The 22,893-nt window shown below is 35.9% G+C and overlaps 1 protein-coding gene across 2 annotated transcripts in view; it reads right to left on the bottom strand.

The window, feature by feature from the left end:
- Nucleotides 1–22,893, bottom strand: part of Awh (LIM/homeobox protein arrowhead) — a 91,923-nt gene that overhangs the window by 36,378 nt on the left and 32,652 nt on the right. The window contains exon 2 of one of the 2 annotated variants that reach the window (XM_089232763.1): nt 15,284–15,465. In XM_089232763.1, coding sequence (XP_089088889.1) covers nt 15,284–15,465 — 182 coding nt within the window. The remainder of the gene's footprint in view (nt 1–15,283; nt 15,466–22,893) is intronic. The other variant, XM_089232762.1, reaches the window with a different exon arrangement.

Raw genomic sequence — 22,893 nt, 5'->3', positions numbered from 1 at the left:
ATTGGCAAGTCCAGATATTTTTTAAAAAGTTGATTTCTCAATGAAAAATTTCTTAATTTACACCTGCTGGAAATCGAAAAAGAAAGCCTACTTCATCAAGAAAAAGATATGGCATTTTGAAGGGGGGGGGGGGTTTAGTGATTTTCGTGATTTTTGTGCTGCCTAAAGGGCTAAAGTCGTTTTTGAACGTCTGAACAAATCTTATTAAAAAAATTTCCGATCAGCAGAAAAATGTTCATGAGTTCATAAAGGCACGGAATTGAGCGATGAAAATTTTGATTATTTGGTCTCTTTTTTTTAGACCAAAGAATTTCAATTTTTTAGACGATATGAAATTCTAAACAAATTCGTCTTAGAGAGCCCTTTCAGAACCTGGCGCCACAAATTTGTGGGTTGCTTTTTCTCACTGTAGAATTTTTTTTTCTTTTGAGCTCAGGGAGTTAAGCCCTAACTTAAAGGATTGTGTAGGTTTCGAGTTAGAAATGTGGTAAATATGAACTTTTTGGAGGTTTCATCAGAAAGGCAGTATATGAAGAAGATGAATATACCCTGCTTGGCTGAAAATTTTTTTTAAAGGAAATGAATTATTTCTCCCCAAAAAAGAATTGAAAATTTGAAAAAATAATAATTTCCTGACATTTATGTTTTTAATGCATTTTTTGAGTATCAAAAATGCAAAAACATTTTGGAAATCCCCAAAAAATGAGTGCTCGGGTCTGAAAGGGTTAGAGAATCAACTGCTGTGAGACCTGAAATCAATACCACGACTGGAGTTATGTTCATTTGCTATAATAGAACAAAATTAACTAAGAGACGATTATAATGCAGCTCTATAGCAGCAATTTTCTAAAATTTATAACTGACAGAGCAAAACAATCGAAATTCGCTTATAACGAGGAGCCCGTTATAACGACAGTTTTTCTTGGATTGTGAGCTCTCATTATAACGGACTTGCACTGTAATTATTATCGGGTGAAAAAGAGAAAAACTTCTTCCAAAATTATTATACAGTATATTTTTTTTATTATCATGTTATGAAGGAATTTCCTATGTTAACAACTCCTGTGATGCGGATTCGTCGCTATTTGCTAGCAAACAATTAAACGTGTAGTCCCTTTTCTGTTGGAAAAGGTTACTCTGAGGTCCCCCTTAATTGCCAACCGGCTCTTTGAGCTCGGTAGACTTGGCTCTTCTCTCTCTCTCTCACTCACTCACTTTCTCTCTCTCTCTCTCCTGTCCGGGACTTCGTCGTAGACAATCGGATTACCAGGAAAAGAGGCTAGAATCTTCCGGTGCACCTGTGGGCCGGCAAACAGCCCCGGGCGGGGCCTAACGAGGAGGGCCTAGGCTTCAACGGGCCTTTTGTGTGGGAGCCGAAGGTTGAAAATTGAGTTTGGCCGGCGGCGGCCTGCGTAATGCAATATCACCGCAACTGTGGAAGAAGAGTCGGTTCCCTTGCCCAGTCGAGCGTCTTCTGATGCGTCTGATGAACGAACGCAGCAACGCAATGGATGGGAGAAAAGGCAAAGGGGAAAACAGCATTGACATCGATCCTTTCCGTTAGTTTCCAAGGATGATGTTCTTCGGGATACCCTTCAATACTTTCACCCTCTTTTCCACCTCAAACCTGGTTTCCAAACATACTCTCGCCGCTCCTTTTCCTCTTTTATACTCTCTCTCGCTTTCTCTCTAGGTACCTCCTTTTGCTTTCTGAACAACAACCTTCTTCGGAGTTGGTGGTGGTAGTAGTGGCGATGGTACATAGTAGTACAGTAGTTGTGCATCTTTGCAAGTCCTTACGGAATAAAGAGCGGCAGAACTTGCGCTCCATTGGCTCCGACCGCTGTACTCAAACCTCAATCCAATCGAGTTGAGGCAGTCGCGAGATTCTTCAGAGGGACTTACCTCCGATCCCTCGCTTATGACGATGACTCTGCTTTGCTTGGGATGGATATAAAGCCGCAGATTACATTCTTATAATTTTGTAGAAGGCGAGGAAAACGACATGTAACTTTGTAATGAAATGCAAGGAGATCAAAGGAGGAGAATTTATTCATCAAGAATCATTCTCGTATTTGCTCACTGACTATGTATGTCTATAGCGAGCGAGCGAGCACTACATCCGTTCTTCCGGTAATTAGTGCTTTATCCAGTTTCTAATATTAATTTACATAGAAAAATGAGTGTATGAAAAGACAAAAGGTTGTGCATAAAGCCAAACAAGGCCACTAAACTTATTATCTCGTGTTTCAACAACAAATTTGCAAGTCAAAATGCGTGAGGAGATCTCTCTCTCCCTATCTCACGTCCATGAATCGCTTCCGATTTTTCGTGTCCCTTTTCGTTGAGAATATGTTTCCCTCATTTCGAAATAAAAAGCAAAAATATTATACTTGCAAAATGCTTTTTAGGGAATTTTTATTGCCTTTTTTTATATTTATTTATTTTTCGGTAAAAACCCGAACTCCAAAAAATCCATCGTGAATACAAACGTCTTTTGAATACGCTTTTCTTTATGCGTATCGCGTGAGAAAAATTTTTTAAAAATGAAAAAAAAGCCTTTTCTCTTCTTGCATTTATTTTCTATTTTATGTATATTTTATGCATCACATTGTTAATTTTCGTTTCTTATGTATTTCATGTTTTGAATTTTTCTGAATCTTTCATTTTATAAAAACTGCTATGTTTTTTGATTTTGAAATTTCAAATTTTCTAGAGAGTGTACACTCATACAGATACACTCAATATCGTACACTTTAAATACAGAATATTTCAAAAATTTAAAAATAAAAATCACATATATTTTAGCTATGACAACTTTGAAGAATCCACACGCACTTAAGTCTCCATCTACATACCGTCTCATGGTACATCAGCTTTTATAAAGATTAACTTTGGTATCTATTGGAAATGTAAATTATACAAAAGAAAATCTCCATAGAAGTCATAGTATTTAGATCTTTCGTTGGAAGAAGTTGGGGATTTTTGAAAGCACATTATATATGATGATCCAAGGACTTTTTGTTTGATTCCCGATAGCCTCATAAAATAGTTTTAAAGGCTAAATAATGACGCGTTCTATCAGAATATATTCATCATCGTTTATACGAGAATGCACAATGAATTTGTTGCTCTCTAATTTATGTTTGAAATGGATATTTTGAGAGGGTAATTTTTTTTTCGATAAACAAAAATGTTTACATATAGTGTGCATAGCTAACTCCTCGAACCGCAAATTATTGGTGAACCGTTGATCATAGATGCATACTTTCAGTTAGAAAAAGTATCCAAATAACATGTGGATTTCAGTTATGTCATTCATTTTGCAAGGGGATGTATAGTATTAAAAAGAATTAACTTTTAATACGAACACTCGGTGCTCAAAACCAAAAATTAGGAAGTTGTTGCCCTGTCTCTGAGGCAAAAAAAAATACACGTTTGTAAGTGCTATTCGGTGAAATATTTGAATTCAAAAAATGTAACAAAATTGAGAAAAACAGCATAAAAATGAGGAGGAAAAACATTTTTTAGACCTTATGCTTTTTTCAGTTAAAAGAGAACTGAAAAACAAAATAACAAGTTCTGATGAAGCAATGATGGTGAGAGTAACTGTTTGCTAATTCTTTTTCATAGGACATCCTAGGTTGAAAGTGGATCACATGCACAATATGTATCCGTGTTTCCATGGCCCCGCATCCTGTAGCAGGGCCCCAAGGCTGGGATCTTTTGCTGGCCCCCTAATCACACTTTCACGGGCCCCTTTATCATTAATATATAGCGTGAAAAAGCAAAAAATGGTGAAAATCGTCCCGGGCCCCAGGACTGGAGCCTCGTCAGCCCACCCCTTGTGGGGGCCATGCGTGTTTCCGATATTAAGTGACCTTCGCCTTTCAAGCCAAAAATACGATTATCGTATGCTTTTATCTTTTTTTTTTTTTTTTTGTTATCTGTAATAGGTTTCATGAATTGATATTTGGGGCACGCATTTGCATGGAAATAGATTAATATAATGCAAAGAAATCTTGAGCTTTAATGTTTTACTTTAAAAAGTAACGAACTTCGAAAAAAAAAGTATCTAATATTCGACGTCTTTTCTCCACTATATACATGTCGTCATGAAAGTTGTGAGTGTTTTTGAAAACGTCTGTTTTTTCAGCTACTAATGAGTTTCGCTATGATATTAAAATACACATTTTCGGGTAACACAGGAAATGTTGAAAGTCTATATACAGGTATCCCTTGCTTTACACATTTCCACGATGATTTCGAAAACAAATATTGATTTCAATGATTTTGATCCAAAAAATGAGCTAATACGTTTTAAATATGATATAGTGAAAATGCAAAAAAAATCTTGGGCTTCAGAATTTAGAAGAGTCACACGTGAACGAAAAGCTTAGATTCCATTCATTTTAGGCACACGATGTTTTTATTTTTATTTTCAATGAAGCTCAACAATTTGTATAAATACTTATGAAGTCAATAAAGTAGCTTTACGCGAATCAACAGTTCGATGGTTTGATGAATTTTTAAATATAGGGGTCTCAGCCCCTTCACAGGAGAATTGAAATGAATGGCGATGCCATAAATCGAATAAATCGTAAATCTGATTGCTCGAAAAAATTAAAAGATATTACAAATACAAATACAAATACAACGCCACAACAGGCAAAATGCCCAACGAGGCTGAGAAAAAGATGCCCATGACAAATATGGATGTCATATATTTCAAAAATACAGCAACCCAATTAAAAATGCAATTAACACAAATTATAAACAATATATACACATGATAAAATATTATACAATGCCCATAAAGAATACTTATGGTTGTCTTATTCTAAGTATGGATAGCTTCTCGATTTACCCCATGTTTATCGTATTTCTTTTTGAATGTGTCAATTGTGTTACAATTTACTACCTCCGGGGGTAAGCTATTCCATTTATTAACAACCCTATTAGAGAAAAATTCCCTACTACACCATAACCTTGCATTGTCCCTCACCAATCGATACTGGTGTCCCCTTGTAAAAGCAGTCGATTGGCGGTGTACTAAAAGGTATTTCTAAACATTTCCTTCTAAGTATATTTCGCAAACATTTCTTGAAACTAGTCGGGGAAATATTTCATGGGTCAATATTTAATGTGTGACATGTTTGAGAAACGTAACGGAATTGACCCATTTTTAAGACAAAATTTTATTTTGGTGAAAAAATAAATTCCACGAGAGAGCGTGAAGTGTTTTATCCCATTCACCATACTGAGCAGACGTCACAACTCTTTCATTAGTTCCGCTCCTTTCAAAATTCATTACGTGTAAAATCCTTCGTTGATGTAGAGCTGTCAAAAGTGACAGCTTAGATTAGATACATACAATGATTTCTTTTATCTCCAAATTACCAAATATCTAAATTCTACAGTGACGGCATTTTGAAAAGACCCAAAAAATAACTCAAAGTATAAAGAAAATATAGAAAATACTTCAAAAACTGGGAAATAAAAATCGAAAATTTTTTTTCCTTTGCTGAAATAATTCACAAGAAAAATTCTTAGAATTTTTGGGCTGACTAATACAGACTCAAAATGCTTCCGGAATTGATTAAAATTACGATAAATTGTTTTAACGCCCATGGGGAAATAATTTTCGAATTCCGCCAGGAGATAATCTTTTCGAACCTGGAACCTACAAATTCAATAATATTTAAGGAAACTAAGAGAATGAATCGGAACTTCAGTGGATTCACGAAATTGCAAAGAATGAGTTGTCCCGTAAGAGTGTGAGAATTTCATAAGTGAAGAGTTACAATACCCCAAGCTAACACTAAGAAAAACGATGTTACAATCAAATGAAAAGAACTCCTAAGACAAGGGTGCTCAACCTTTTGGAGAGTGCGGGCCACTTCATTGGTTTGGAAACGTGTGGCGGGCCACTTGAGTTGTCTGGAAAGGTGCCTCATGCCACTCAAGCAGGGCCGTAATAATGATTTTTGCCGTCCCCACAACTTTAAAATTCGATAATTTTACGACAGTGTTCTTTACTCCCACCTAAAATTTCCGCCCGGGGCAGTTGCTCCCTCCCGCTGCCCCTCTCTAGTTCCAGCCCTGCACTCGAGTGATCTGAAAGTATGCCTCACGCAACTCAGGTGATCTGAAAATGCACCGAGAGCCACTTACGGGATTTATAAAAATTCCCTGGCTTTTTTAGTGAAGTGCAAATGTGTCGCGTGCAGCTTAAATGATCTTTAAGTGTGATGTGAGTCACTCAAGTGATCTGGAAATATGTTGCCAGTCACTGCAAGTAATCCGCAAGTGTACCACGATCCTATTAAGTGAACTGAAGGTGTGCCACGGGTCACTCACATGATTTGGAAATGTGCTAGGGGTCACTCACATGATTTGGAAATGTGCTAGGGGTCGCTTAAATGATCTAGCTATGTGCCGTTGGTAACTTAAATGATCTGCAAATGCGTCGCGAGCCACTGAAGTAATCTGGAAATGTGCTACGGGCTAACTCGAGTGTATTGTTAATTTGTCACGGGCCATATCAGATGACTCCGAGGGTTATGGGTTTAGCTTTTGTATGTCCTCAGGTGTATGTATGTGTGACGGTAAATGTGATAAATTGGTAAAATTATCTATAATCGCCGGTTATTATGCATTATCACCAATCGTCTCGGTATAAGTTTTATAAATTTTCCTTTATTCATCACTTTTACCGGTGATAATGCACACTTTTCGCACACTTTAAATATGATAAATTTTTTATTTATTCGTGCAATATTGTTGGCTTAGAGCAGGGCTTCTCAACTGCCGGACCCTGATATCAGTCAAACAGGGCCAGGCCCGTAGCCAGTAATTTCGTTCGGAGGGGGACCACTTTCATTTCTGGGAGGGGGAATCAAAGTGATAGAACAATAGATTTGGCCATCTTTTCCCCCTCTTTTTCGGAAATTTTCTCGCATTTCGGGGGACGGGACCAGACCCCCCAAGTCCTCCTCCCCTCGCTACGGCCTTGAACAGGGCTATGAGCGAGAGCGATTCTCACCGTTTCATTTTTTATTTTGATTTCCTACTAGCTATAATACCCGGAGCTGCCCCGGTTTTCTTCAATGGGGCTTTTTGGATCACGTGATATCTCCCTCTTTCTTTGAGGGACATACAAACTGTGTCCACGTTAACCAATATGGCGAATTCCTGCGCGAATAATGAAATAAACAAACCTAGATTTAAAGAAACGTAGAAATGAAAATATTTTTTTTCCCTTTTTCAAGGGGCGCGCTAGGTATTTCGATCCCCCCCCCCCCTGAACTTCAAGTTATCCATCTGCCTATTTCAGCTTCCAAACATGATTAGTTAAAGCTGTGGAATTTCTCCGATGTACTTTATGGGCCCATAATTAATTTCAAACAACCTAAACTATATGAATTTATGAAATTGAATATTAAAAGACAATACGGAGGTATTTCCACTTTTTCGAGGCTTAGTTCGTCCTGGACTGGAGTATGCCGTAAGGTTTTGGAGACCATACCTACAGAGGGACATAGAATTGGTTGAAGGGGTGCAGAGAAGAGGTACGCATGTCCTTATTGGCACACAGGGCTTGAGTTATGAAGAGAGACTTCATTTTTTGAATATGTTTACATTGGATGAACGCAGGTGCGAGGAGATATGATCGAAGTGTTCAAAATTTTCAATGGGATGGATAGGATGGACCATGAACTTTTAGTACACCGCCAATCGACTGCTTTTACAAGGGGACACCAGTATCGGATGGTGAGGGACAATGCAAGGTTATGGTGTCGCAGGGAATTTTTCCCTAATAGGGTTGTTAATAAATGAAATAGCTTACCCCCGGAGGTAGTAAATTGTAACACAATTGACACGTTTAAAAAGAAATACGATAAACATGTTGGGGTAACTCGGGAAGCTATCCATACTTAGAATAAGACAACCATAAGTATTCTTTATGGGCATTGTATAATATTTTATCATGTGTATATATTGTTTACAATTTTTGTAATTGCATTTTTAATTGGGTTGCTATATTTTTGAAATATATGACATCCATATTTGTTATGGGCATCAGTTTCTCAGCCACCTCGTTGGGCATTTTGTCTGTTGTGGCGTTGTATTTGTATTAATTTTCATGCTTGAGAAGATATAAAAAAACGGTTGAAATCAATGTTATTGCCTGAATATTCAACTCAAAGATATAGGTCCGGCTAATTATTTTATATTTAACTTTCTGTGCTTCGTATATCTCTAAGCGAACTCAATATTTCAAAAATCGAGAATTCAATTCAGTTTTTAAAATTATTGATGTGGCGGCAAATCCCACTAAATTTCCGCATTTCTACAGTAAAATCGGCAATTTCTAACACTGATTTCTATGAGGATCACCCTTTTCCTGACCATCAAAGTGATGATGATGATATTACGACGTCATTCAAAAATCCTCATTACTGAGAGTACTGAAAATGTGGCCAACCATTATAAAGGCATGAACTATTATACATATATACTAACAGGATTAGAGAAGTGACAAACCATTGTAAACGCATATGAATGTCTGAAACGCATTGCTGGGGAATCACGGTCACCAAACTAAACGTTCCGAAAGTGATTGTTGAGGCCCAAAAACCATTGTTGTCCGACAGTTTTTTTTGCCCATTTGGGGCCTTTGCCCTGCTCTGACGAAGAAAATCAATTTTATATAGACCAGTCGAGTGTATGACTGTGTGTGTTTGAGCAGATTAATTTTCAATTAGATACTTTTTTTTCAAACCATGCGCAACTCAGGTCTATCGCCATAGGCAATTTGCTACCTAGTGAGTTGTGCCGGAAGTGTGTGTATACCTAACAACTTGAGTGTGTATCTAGTGTTGTGTAAGATATTTCAGTGCTGCCATCTATATCTCAGAAGTGAAATGAGTGATATGTAGTGACTGAATATTTGTACTGTTTGTAGGCCTGTTGCTCTCTGTGGCGAGACTTTTTGACTGGGAGATCGGTTCGCATTTGCGCCTCGAATTTGGGAACCACAGAAAACCAACTTTAGCCGACCACCACTGTGATGACGGTGGGGCTCGAACCCGGGCTAGGAAAGAAACTATTTAAAACAGTCAGAGTAGAGGCAAAAAAATAGGTTTTAATTTTTGGGGGGTGGTGACACTCTATCTTGGCGAAATCATGCTGAAATATCACTTAAATTCAACAAATTATCAGCATCTGCCGTACGGGAGGGATTCACTACACATATTTTTCCATAAAAATTAAATTAAATTAAAATAAGTGGTATAAGGATGAAAACGTGTTATTGTTGTCAGTTCTTTTGTAATGTTATTTTTCTTCACATTTATCAACATTTTTAAACATAATCAACACCACCGATCGAATTCATCATCCTAGACCAGTGGTTCTCAAACTTTTGTCACTCGCGGCTCCCTTACCTATCCATGGTTCAGCTGCGGCTCCCCAGAATAGTTTAGTAGATACTTTCTCATATGCATACACTTATCACTAAAAGAGAGACCAACGAGGAAGGGCAAAAATAACGCAGTCCTTCTTGGTTGGACTCTTTTTATGCTTATTATCAGGCAAAGGATTATTTACTCTTCAATATTTTCACTTATAAACGAACCACTTCAAAGCATAAATAAGCGCATAAATGAATATCTCCGGCTCACCGCGACGCTCCTAGGAGCCGCGATGCACACTGTGAGAAACACTGTCCTGTACACTGCAATTTAAGCAAAATGGTAAATTTATTAATTCACTGACGATACAATATAAGCTGGAGATTATACTACATAATCACTGGTAAATGTGATAAATTTGCAAAATTTATTAAACTTTCAAAAATGGGGGTGATATGCATAACAACCAGTGATTACGCATAATAACCGGATTTATCACATTTACCGTAACATATGTGTATACCATCTCTGATATTTGTGGTTTTTTTTTTCAGGTTCATAAAAATTCACCCATCAATTAGTTCAGCGTGACATGTGTCAAGGCTATTGAGTTACTGCTAAAATGAAGCTACATGATGATACGGCACTAAGAGAGTATTTAATAGACAATGCATGGCAAGGACAGAGGAAAATACATTAAAAAACCCTTCACATCTGGTTATATATGTGACGCTAAATATGATAAATCGGTAATCATCCATAATCGCCGGTTATTATGCATAATTACCAATGATCTCGATAAGTTGATAAATTTTCCTACATTAAAATCCGTTTTACCAGTGTTTATGAATAATTTCCGAAAAGTATATACGATAAATATGGAAGAAATCATGCGTAAATATCACTTAAATTCAGCCATTATCAGTTTCTTCAGTACGTGATGAGTGCAGTCATACGCGTACGCAGAATTTTCTCAAGGGAGGGGGGGGGGTGCAACTTTTTTTAAACATAATCAAATTTATCAAACTTACCAAAATGGTCAGTAACTATGCATAATAACCAGGTTTATTACATTTACCGCGTAACATGCTTGCACAGTCAACCCTCGATTTACGAACTTCTCGGTTTGCGAATAATTCAGTTTACGCACACACGATTCGGTTTACGAACACACAAGCTGGCAGAAAGCAAACCTTACAAACATGCAAAACGGACTAAATCCCGAAAAAGTATATTTTAGATGTCTGTGGCCACATGTCGATATTTTTATTTGATAAAAGAGTTGGTTGAGTAATTAAATTTTATCAGATTAAAGCTCCCCCCCCCCCCAAATATGACTCTGTCAGATGAATCAACAGATCGTTTTGAATTTTAAGAAGCTCTACAACAAAGATGTTTTGCAATAGTATATTGTATTATATTATACCATATATTATTGCAAAACATCTTTGTTGTAGAGCTTCTTAAAATTTAAAACGACCTGTTGATTCATCTGACAGAGTCATATTTGGGGGGGGGGGGGAGGGAGCTTTAATCTGATAAAATTTAATTACTCAAAGAATTCGGAAAACATCATTTTAATACCCCGAATTGCAAGTTCTTTATTGACAAATCTTGGCAGCAAGTTTTTTTACAGAATCATGAATTTGGTTATCAGAGATTTTGAGGGCTTCGTCACTAAGATTGTAAATGACAACGAACCTGGCCCTGTCATAATTTTCATTTCCTCTATTTCATACTCATGGTTATTTTTTCAGTGTTAGTTTTATTATTTTTATTGGCTTTAACGTTATGCATAAAAGCTGTTGTAAAAATTCACACTATAAATTTTCGATGTTCCAGGAACGGATCAATTCATTTTACATTGATTCATAGGGAGAAAATGTTTCGGTTTGCAAACGGACTTCAGGAACGAATTAAGTTCGCAAACCTAATGTTGACTGTAAATTATCTGATATGTGTGTGTTTTCAGATTTATAAATTCACCCGTCAATTAGTTCGGTGTGACATGTTTTCAAGGCTATTGAGTTACTATTAAAATAAAGCTACATGACAATACGTCAGTAAGAGGAGTATTTAATAGATATTGTACGGCAGGGATACAGGGATACATAATAAAAAGAACCCTTCGTATGTGTGGTAAACCCTTCGTAGCACTGCGTGGTAAATGTTATAGAATGTTCTGGAAAAGGGGAGGAAATCAATCGAACAATTGAAGTGGGAGAGCGAGCGAGAACACTAGTGACAAAATGACTGCGCTTGGGGACACGAATTGTCTAAAACTCTCTAGGGACCTATGGGTGGTCGCCCCGCACCGTGCAACGCGTCACGCGCACTTAGCACCTAATTACACCAATAATGACCCGCAACACCCTCGTATCTTCCCTTGCGATTTGCACGGTGGTACTGGTGGTCGGCCCGGAAAAAGGTTGTACGTTGCCGGAACCGGTAGAAAATAAAAAGGCAACGATTAGCGAACCTCACACTTTTTGTTTCCGGAATCTATGACGAGACTTTCCGGTCTAGCTCGGGGAGAAAAGACGGTTTCATCTCCTTGTTTTGGGAAAAGGACTTCCTGCAAGTTTTCCTATTTCTTTCTTTTTTTCGATATACAAGCTCGCATTAATCGATATAGTTGTGTTGGTAATTCCTTTCTTACGCCTCGCCAAAAGAAAAGTTTCTTGAGCTTAACTCTGTTAGCTTTTCGCATCAAGCGCTTGCTTACACAGTAATTGGCCGAAAACTATGTACGTGCTTTGTACTCTGTCCGTGGAGCACCATAGAAAGTCTAAGTTTATTAGTAGCCTACTACTCTAAGGCCGGGATCTCACTATCAAAGTTTTATGAAAATTCTTTTATAAAACTTGAAAAATGCAACCAATAAGTGTATTGGTTACATTCGAGCGAATATAACCATAGGATTATTGGTTGTTGCTTTTTTTTTCCATTTTTGTAAAAGATCTTTCATTAAATTTTTATAGTGTAATCTCGGCCTACTAAAAGTTTAAGTAGTTGTAACATACTTATACAAGATGATTCTACATTCATGGGATAGACGTTTAGAGGTGATATAAGACGAGAAGCTATAGCTATCCATACTTAGATAAGGCAACTATAAATACATTTATGGACATTGTATTATATTTTATCATGTATATATAGTCTTTAGTTTTTCAAATTGCATTTTTAATTGGGGTGTTGTATTTTAGAAATATATGAAATCCATATTTGTTATGGGCATCTCCTTTTCAGCCACCTCGTTGGAATTCTGTCTGTTGTGGCCTTTGTGCTTGTATTTGATATGTGCTGTTAACCATTCGAGGGTGCATATGCACATTTGGATTGGATCGGAGTTTGTTTTTTATTGGTGCAAAGACCATCAAGGTTATGCTGCGCCAAACAATGATCAAGCGGTACAATGACTTGTGGTAGAATTTGCGTTACCCAGGTTGCACCATGAGAAGGCCTACCGCATTACAACCCCGACACTCTCGAATGGTTCATTACACTTATCGCAGCAAATCCGTCAGAAAAATATGATATTTGATTTTGGTGAAAAAAGTGCTGTTGTGCACTCTAAAACCCTCTACCGCCTTTACTATTGCGATTCGACTTTCTATGACCAAAAACGCTTGTTTAGGAGTTTTATATCACCTCTTGAAGTTTGACCCATTAATTTAGAATCACCCTGTCATGGCATCCACATCCTGTAACAGGGTCCCTAAGCTGGGATCTTTGACGGGCGACCGACAGACTTTTTACAGGTCCTTGTATAGTAAATTTATAGCGTGGAAAAAACAAAAAAAAAAAGATAATAATCGTCCCGGGTCCTGGGGCTGGAGCCCTGTCAGCCCCCACCCTTGTGGAGGTCATGCACCCTGTATATGATAATCTCAACGTGAGCATTTAGGAATTACATGTATGTAGCCGATGTACAGGGTCGGTTCTGGACATCTTACTAGTGTAAGCGAAGAATATTTTGGTATCCTCACCTCCATAGCCCCCCATCGCCCCAAAAATTTCCCCCTCCCCCTGCACATATTCATTTGCATATTTGGGTTTTTTTAGTATTAATGCATATAAATGCATAAAACAAAAGAATTTACAGAATAAGTGCATATTCTTGAAAATTTATTTAAGCTCAATCACTATTTTTTAAAATTTTTCAAATAAATATTGCTAATTATATTTTCATAACATCGGTATTTTTTCCGCAGGAGGGATATAGTGAACTAATATAGAGACATGTTTGTAATATTTTCCAAACATCAACTGTTTCGTTGTAACGCAATTTCTACAGATAGCGTCAAAAGTGTTGAATTTTTTTCAACAATAGCGTCGAAATTCTTTTGTTACTGGTATTTCATTCACGAGCAGCCACAACTAACTAGAAATGAAAAAATTCCTAAATAAAAAATATGTAGAAGTTATTTGCATATGCAGAATATGTATATGTGGGGACATTTTTTTGAGAATGAATATGAACCGAGGCCGGCATTACGCTATAAAAGTTTGATAAATTTATTTTATAAAACTTGAAAAATGCAACTAATAAGCGTATCGACTACATTCGAACGAATGTAATCAATAGGATTATTGGTTGTTTTTGAAGTGTTTTTATAGTGTAATCCCAGCCTAATAAATAGAAAATATGCATTTTAGAATTTTATATGCTTTTTTTTTCTCACACGGTGACTTTTTAACGCGTATTTTCTCATTTTTGGCACGTATTTTGGAATTTCGAAGTGCATATTTTTGCATTTCCAAGTGCTTATTTTAGCATTTTGAAGTGCATATTTGCATATTTTTAGAGCATATTTCGTCCCTTTTATAGTGCGTGTAATCCGGGCTCAAGTTACAATACTTATGAAGTGACTGTACACTCTGAAAATTTCTTATTTAGTATCTTGTTTTCTAACCCCGAAGATAATAAATGTGCTTTTTTCTTCGGAATGTACAAGCTATAACAAAACACACCCAACTTATAACAGTTACTAGAGAGAGAGAGCAACATGCATACATATATCTAGTAAGTTCTAGTGTCCTGTCGGGCTAGAATCTCACTAAGTGTTGTCATAATTTTTTAAGTCGCACAATCGGTAGGAGTGGTCGGTACAGGGAATAAGTGTCAAAGCAGGTAGAGAAAGTTCCTTTTTTTTATGTATGTATTTTTCTCTTAGAGACAGTACACACATAAGCACAGAATTTGTTCGGCGGCGGAGATGCTGAAGCTCCCCCGTTTGTGAGTTACGGCCTCGTCCATCGTGTTCCCTGCGACGGAATCCGGGACATTCCTTTACCGGCAGGGGGTTCCCCAAGGGTCGGTGGCTGTTCCGATTCTTCCTGAGGTGAATTGAGTGTCTTCCGGCTACTGCTTGATGAACAAGCATCATTCCCTTCCCTCCCCGATATGCCCATGCTTGCTGTCAGTCCAACTAAAGACGTTCGCGGCCCGATATCTCAGCGGGATCTTTTAAGAAAAAATTTCTGTTCCTTTTACCATCTTTGGACAGGCATGGAAAACGAATGTTATTCTCACGCACTATCATAACGTTTATCTAGTTCTACGCCCCTCGGTAGGTGTTTATATGGTACTGATAAACCTTGTGTAAAACATCTCAGCTTAGTCTTGTTAAACATTTGTAGTATAATCTTCTCGTACATCTCAGATAAATAAATTCAAAAGTCTTTTCTTCCCTAGCTTTCGTGTTACGCACGTTTTTGCTTCTTTCTTTTGGGAATGAAATCGAAATTTTTAAGCTTTCGTTTTGATGTATATTTTTTTGATGTGCATTTTTTTAGCACGCATTTTAAACATTGAATAACATGAATATCACGAGTTATAAGCGTACGTGGCCAGAGCCCACCTTACATAGTCTGTCCGGCAGTAGACGATATCGTCTCTAATGAAGCACGAGGGTTGTCTGTCCAATCCACATTGACACACTGAGCATCGTAGACAAGCCGAATGCCAAGAACGTCCGTTAACTCTCAATAAGTAACGATCGGCAATCAGTTGACCGCAACCATAACAAGCTTCTTGCTCGGTCTATAATGAACAATAATAACAAAATGAACAACACTGGCAAAATATTGTTTAAAATATACTAGTTTTTAATTTATAAGCACCATATACTTACTGATCATGTGAACGTTATTCATCAATTAATTTCACGTTTTTTAATTTACATTTTACGTTTCAGAATTCAAGCTGATGTTGGTTTTGGATAGTCCTAGTATCTGATTTCTTATTTTAAAGAAGTAAACAACTAATTAAATGACTTTATGTCCCTTATTTAATTTTAACCTATATTTTGATCGTTAGTTCATATTAATGATCAAAAATTATAATTGGTGTTTCCAGATTTTCATTTTATCCTGTATTTGTATTTGCATAATATATGATGATTTTACTTACACAAGCAAACTATACCACAGCTGCTTAGGATAAATAGAAAATTTGGTAGTTCATTCAATCTAGTCTACAATTACGGTTATAAAACATTGTTGACGTCATTTCAGGATGCCAAAGGGATATAATAGGCATAGACCTAGTAGATTGTATTTTTAGAAAAATTATTTGTCAAGCTTCAGAGAGAGAGAGAGAGAGAGAGAGAGAGAGTACGCCTATTTACAAGGATGTGCTGTATGTACGTCCAAAAGAAAATATTCGTAAATTAATGTACAATGAAACCTGGCTACAACGACACTCGATATAACGATATATATATATACTAGCTATAATACCCGGCGCTTCTCGGGTTTTCTTCAATTACCGGGAGGATTGAAAAAGTGACAAACCATTATAAAAGAATAAACTGTTATACATAATACTGGACACATTAAAGAAAAGTCAAACCATTGCAAAGGCATGTGCATGTGTGAAACGCATTGTTAGGGAACCACGACAACCGAAGTAGACATTCCGAAAGTGACTGTTGGGGCCCAGGAACCATTGTTGCCAGACGATTTTTTGCCCATTTCGGGCATTTGTCCAGCTCTGACAAACTTTTAAAGTAGCCTACGGTTCAATCCTGGTTCTGTTTGATATATATGAAACATTTGGCGACGATCGGTCTAAAATTGTAGATTTGTATAGAGAACATACATACTTTCATATATATATATATATATATATATATATTCCTCTACAACGATAATTTTTCAAGTCTTTGGAAATAGCTATAGTCTAATGTTAAAATATTGCCTCTCGATATAACGATAATCTCTCTAAAACGATATTTTTTCTTTCTTGGTCCTCACAGTATCATTATATTGAGATTGTACTGTAGCCTACTACATTTCTTGGCTTATCTGCCATGATGCTTACATCTATAAAAACATAATTTTTTTTAAATCTTGTGGTGATTACACAATTACAGCAACAACGTTGATTTTTGTTTTAAAAATTTTCCAAGAAATTCACCATTCTTTTATTATGTTGAAATTTTTTTTCGACTGCGGTATTTACACCAAGAAATACAATAGATACGTGATAGATTTCATAAAATAACTGATAGTAAGAAAAATATACAATAAATAGGCCTACTATATAAGTTACAGAAATCAAAGAAAATTCACAATTAAAACCAATCAATGGAAAAATAATCATCAACCCATTGTTTAAAAAAAAAAAAGAAATATAAATCCCTCTTACTGAAAAACACGCAAGTTCGTGGGAATTATAAGAAAACAACATGCTGCAACATGAAACCTTTTATTATTCGCTTACACACGTTTTTAAACAAGCCAACTGTCCCTCACAATAAACGTTTTGTCCATTCATGATGACGTAAACTGAATGTCAGACGTTTCATTCATGGATTCAGCCATAATAGATACAATACATTGTCTACCAGAAACGATGCCAACGAAAAAAAATTTGCTTGTCATTGGATTACCGGACATGATTCCCCTGAGTATCCGCTACTGATGTAATAATATTCGACGACGAGGGAAGGATAAATCTGGGAATAAAAGCAGTACCTTCTGTACATTGGGGAACAGAAGGGAGCTATTGCTCCCCGCTTCACACCAGAATGGGCTCATAAATAAATTAATTTGAGAATAGTTTGTCTTGGATGGAATTGTTTCGTTAAAGCTGGATGCCAGCTAGAGAGAGATCTATCATTTCTTTTATTTTGATCATTACACGAACAATTCGGTACTTATATTGTTTTGAATGCACTTATGTGTTTCGATCTTTTTGTGAGAAAATATCCCACGAAGCACAATTTGACTGTAATGGAAGTAATAAATAAGAGAGATCTATATTGCACTTTACTTTATCTTCCGTGCTTTGACAAATCAATAAAAATTTGATTTAATGTGGCTGTTAAATGTTTTAGATGTTCGTAACATGGTACTCAAATACGTATAGGTAACTCCTCTTATGGGAATTAAACTAAATCAAACAGATGAATTTTAAATTATTTCGAATATATTTAAACCCACCAGATAAATTTCATTAATAATAGTCTGGCAAGTGTTTTGGGTCTGTTACGCTTTGTTAAATATGCTATTCACATCAATAATATTTTATTATACAAGATGTTCGACCTGAAATGTCTCTAATTTAAAATTGCGAGTAAAAATCAGTAATTTTACGCAGCAATACTTGAAAAAATTGGCTGCCCCAACTCTAAAATTTTGGAACAAATTTTGTTAATACTTCAGAACGCATGCCGCCATTGTTTCCAGCAGACAAGTAGAAAAATGGCGATATCACAGGAGAAGACGCATTTGGTTCTGGTACGTTGAAAGCTAATCAGTTGTAGAGGTGCAAGGGACGTTTTTGAACTGTGTACAAAAGAAACCCACCCGATGCAAAGTTGCCTGGACACCAAGATCACTAGATGGCTTTTTTCGGTGGATACGTTAGAGACTGCGTTTACAGGAGAACGATTTGCAAGGTCTTCATCGGGATGTTATTACTACTGTTATTGTGAAAATGTTTCAGCAGACATGACTGGAGCTGATTACCAATGGATAGCCACAAAAGGAACATAAGTAGAAGTGCACTGATTTTTTTCACAGAAACTTTCTGACGGTAGCTCTTAATTTTTATACATTTTTCTTATCCTTTCTATCTTTTTTGTCTAGGAATTGCGAACATTTAAACAGGACACCCTTTATGCTATATACCCTCTATGTATCCTCTTCAACTATTCAAGAATTTGTTCTGAGTGTTTGGCAAGCATTCTCAAACAAATATGTGTTTGTAGAAATACAACAGAATCGTAATTACACGAAAGTTCTTTCATTTTAATCCTGAAATGTGCAGTGTTTACGCCGACGCGGCGTTTACGTTGAACAATATTTTTTTCTCAGAAGGTTTCCTTTTCGATTTCAGTACTCATGCCAAATGTGATGCATGTGTAATTATAGACTCGATAAAATAACTGATTATATAAGAAAAATATGAAAAAAATATTATAATTGGCTATGCTCAAATATTTTTTAAGGAAGTTCACGATATAGGCTATATATAACAGGCGTAATTTTTTTTGAGCACAAAATTTGCGATTCTGTGTAGCTGCACGGATTACAGGTAACTCATAAGCGCGGCTTGATTTTGCAAGTGGGAATTTTGCCTAGTGTCTCCATAATTTGGGAGGTGAAAATTCAAACAAAAGGAGCAGCAATAATGAGAGAGAGAGAGACCTCACTCAAAAAATAATTATTTCAGTAAAGACATCCTACTATAGTTCAATATAACGTTTTTTATTATCTTACCGTTGGCTACCTACTTGATTCAATTTATATTATATATTCCGTTCGGTGGCAATATTTTCTTTATTACTTTATTAATTATAATAATAATTAAATAGTCTAATAGTTAAATATATTATGCTTTACTCGGCAACCACGCCGATACCGAGCCCTACTCATAGAACTCGGAAAATTGTTGGAGAAGAAATTCTCACGTCATTATTATACTGTTACTGTCTAATTTCAACTACATTACGTTATTTCTATTGGCTCCGTGATAAAATGACCAAAATAATCATGGACTTCATACAATGTAAAAAAATTGCAATATATATTTCCACCATCTAAAAGCAGGCTCATTCTTCTATCTAATACGACGTGGTCTAGTCTATAAAACTATAACTCACGAAAAGATATGTGTTGAACATTATAATTTGCCCAGATGGTTCAGTCAATAAACGAAGATTAGAATCACAGTAATGACTTTATTTCTTTGTTATTAAGATAACACAAATATCTTAATCCTTGTTGATAGTCTTGTTGATACTTAGACTTCTTTTGAAGTTACGATATTTTATTGGCCGGCAAAAGAAAAGTGTGAAAGAGAATTGTGTCGTCGTACATATATGCTCAGAAAAATATTAACCGATGCATATATTGCACCTGAGAGGAGAACGTGGAGTAATTCTTAAGAAAGTGGTTGATGAAGTGATTTTTGTGATATTTGCGGTGAAAGGACGGAATGGCAACTGCTCACGTAAGAGGATTTGGCCAGGTTTTGAAATATGAAGCGACAAGAAATCGTTTGGTTAGTCATCCTACGATAAAGTCACGTCTCTTTGTCGAAATAAAATAAAATCTGGACTCTAAAATAATATTAATAATAATAAAAAAACCTGATTCATGATGGAAATGTTACATGCACTGTGTATATATATATATATATATATATATATATATATATATATATATATATATATATATATATATATATATAATTCAGCTGTTCAATGTAATTCTTGTTTCGAATCACGTTCCTCGACCAAAAAGAATCAAAGTTATATGCCGATTTCCTTTCCTGACTTTTTTATTATTATATATTATTATTTTCTTTTCCTCACTTCTTGGTAGTTTTTCTTGTTGTTTCTTAATTCGCGTAGTTTCTTGGGAAAAGTAAATTATATATATATATATATACACCTTTTGCATATAATACGACCGCTTGCTTCTGTCTGACTCGGGCCGGATCTTGTAAGACCAAAGAAGTTATGAGAAATAAAAAACGGTTTGAGTTTTTAGTTCGAGACCTAAGAAAACGATATATATATATATATATATATATATATATATATATAAAAGGAAAAAAGAAAAAAAAAGTCGAGCGTTGAATAGCTTTCTCAGAAATTTATGAGGCGACATTGGAAAAGCTTTTGACAACTTGATCCTTTTTGAAGAGGTTATGGAAACAAGACTGTATCTATCGTTCGTGTACATTCCTCCACTCCATCACAATTCCCCTTCGCGTTATATGTCAAAATCTTTAATACTCGTTGAACACTCAACGTACGTGTATACTATATGAAATGTACGTACATGCTTGGACATTGGAACACACCTTTTCCTGTTTATGTTGCCTACCCACAAAAAATAAAGATTAGTTTTTGTTCTTTCCTCGCTGTATTGACCTATGCATACCTAAGTCAGTTTATTTAGGTTGAATATGTGAAAAATGTATCATTTTATCCAGATCAAACCATTCATAATCAAACTAATCAACCGTTATGTAATCCATGTCTCATCAATGGTCATTACGTTCCAGAAGGCTTCGTTGTTGCTTATAGGCTGGCAAATTCATTCTAGAGTAGGAATCCATACTGTCCTGGACTCAGTTCATGTGGAACAAATTCAGCCCTCTCCTTGTATATGTGTACATTCTTGGTTACAATATCGTGGAATGTGACTTCGGAATTCCTATATAACCTCAAAAGACATGGAATGCTTTGAAGTTTCACTAAGACTTTTGGACATTCTCAGCCACCTCGTTGTGCATTTTGCCTGTTGTGGCGTTGTATTTGTATTTGGAGTTTTCATTTGCATTCTCAGTTTTTCAAGTCCATTTTTGTGATTAACTCCACGATGATCTGTGAAATCCCAGTCACCTTACTTGGAATCAAATCTGGATGCATGCTTTATTAAGGTTATTGGATAACTATGAACACCTATCACAGAACCTTGTGCAATCTTTGATGCCTTTTTGTAAGTGACATTCTTTCAAAAAACATAAACTGATAATTTTAAGCGGTGGATGCAAGTCAATCGGATTTTGTCATTGTTTAAGAACTTCCGTAGTCATCTTGCAATAAATAACTTGGTACAAATAATGTACGTGGTACCTAACCTGGCTAAGGACTCACTTGACCAAAATGCAGGGTCTTAATCGGAAACGGTTTTTTTGGTCAACGTGATTGATCACCATGATGATGCAATGCTCATTAAAAAAACATGCTCTCTTAACGTCTAAAATTTAATATGTAAAAAAACAGCGTTCACACCACATCAATAGTTGCTAATAATTATTAATTAAATAAATTGTGGAACATTAATATTGTATTGACAAAATTTACAAATTCTTCAAATTTTAAGGAACAATTTTTCAAACAACTTTAAATCGAGAAACATTACTGCTAAGTTCCGCAAGATCCTTACAATAAGGCAGCAACATCCAAGGAAATTATTAAAATCGCAAATGAATAGGCCTAGTGCAGACTCAGTAGAGAAACCTTTAATTTTTTGTTCGAGTCGCGAACACTGCCTATACCCATCATCAGTAATGAAATAATTACAGTTTACACACTAATTAATACTGTACTCAAATTAGCACAGAAATTAGCATCTTTGAATGGTACTTCATTGAGTCGCTTAATTTCTCTCTGTGTCAATGAAACAGTAACCACCGTAGTGCTCGTTAGCGAAAATGCCGAGATACATGCAGTAGAGTAATGCATCGGTGGTATACGAGTGTTAACGTTCAATAGTTTTTCTCAACCTGATCCACGACGATGGTATAGGTAGTCTGCAGGCAGACTTGACAATTTGATTCTAACCAAATGAAAAATTATTGTAATTAATGTTGTTAATATCCATATGAGAAAAATGCAGGAAATTGCGATCTTAAATACGGGATATTTATGATATGCAATTTATAAGACGAATTAGCTAAATACTGTAAAATTGCTGAAAGGTGGGGAAATATAGAGAGCTGTTGTAAATCACACAAACAAACCCCAATCAATTTCACGAAAAAACATTCAGATGACTAGGGGTCCATATTTCATTGAGAGAAATACGGAAAACTGAGGTCCTATAAATACGGTAAAATACGGAACATCATCCCAAAAAACGTGGCCATAAGTCGGCAAAATAATCAATTGTTGGCAAAATTGCTGAAAAATCATCAATGGAAGGCATGAAGCTATGAATACGAGAATAATTGTTTCCTCCATGAATAGAAGAGGAAAGAAATTGCTACTGGAATCTCGGTGAATTGAAATGCTGTGCACGGAAAAAAAACGTTGAACCAGACAAACTTGTGAGATGAATATTCATAATTATAGCCATAGTTATCATAATATAATTTATAAGTTATGAAAATTCTCTTTGTATTCACGATTTTAGTAAATATTACAAATTCAAATAAGCATCGTTTAAAAAACGGGAAAAATGGATTAAAAAAAATCTGAACAACCAAAATACGGGACATAAGCGA

Source organism: Pholcus phalangioides, unplaced genomic scaffold, assembly GCF_987345545.1.
Source record: "Pholcus phalangioides strain wild (caught in Gottingen) unplaced genomic scaffold, Ppha-v1.0 ptg000007l_1, whole genome shotgun sequence".
NCBI classification, from domain to species: Eukaryota; Metazoa; Arthropoda; class Arachnida; order Araneae; family Pholcidae; genus Pholcus; species Pholcus phalangioides.
The sequence above is the reverse complement of the archived record's forward strand: the minus strand, read 5'-3'. Positions and strand labels throughout refer to the sequence as shown.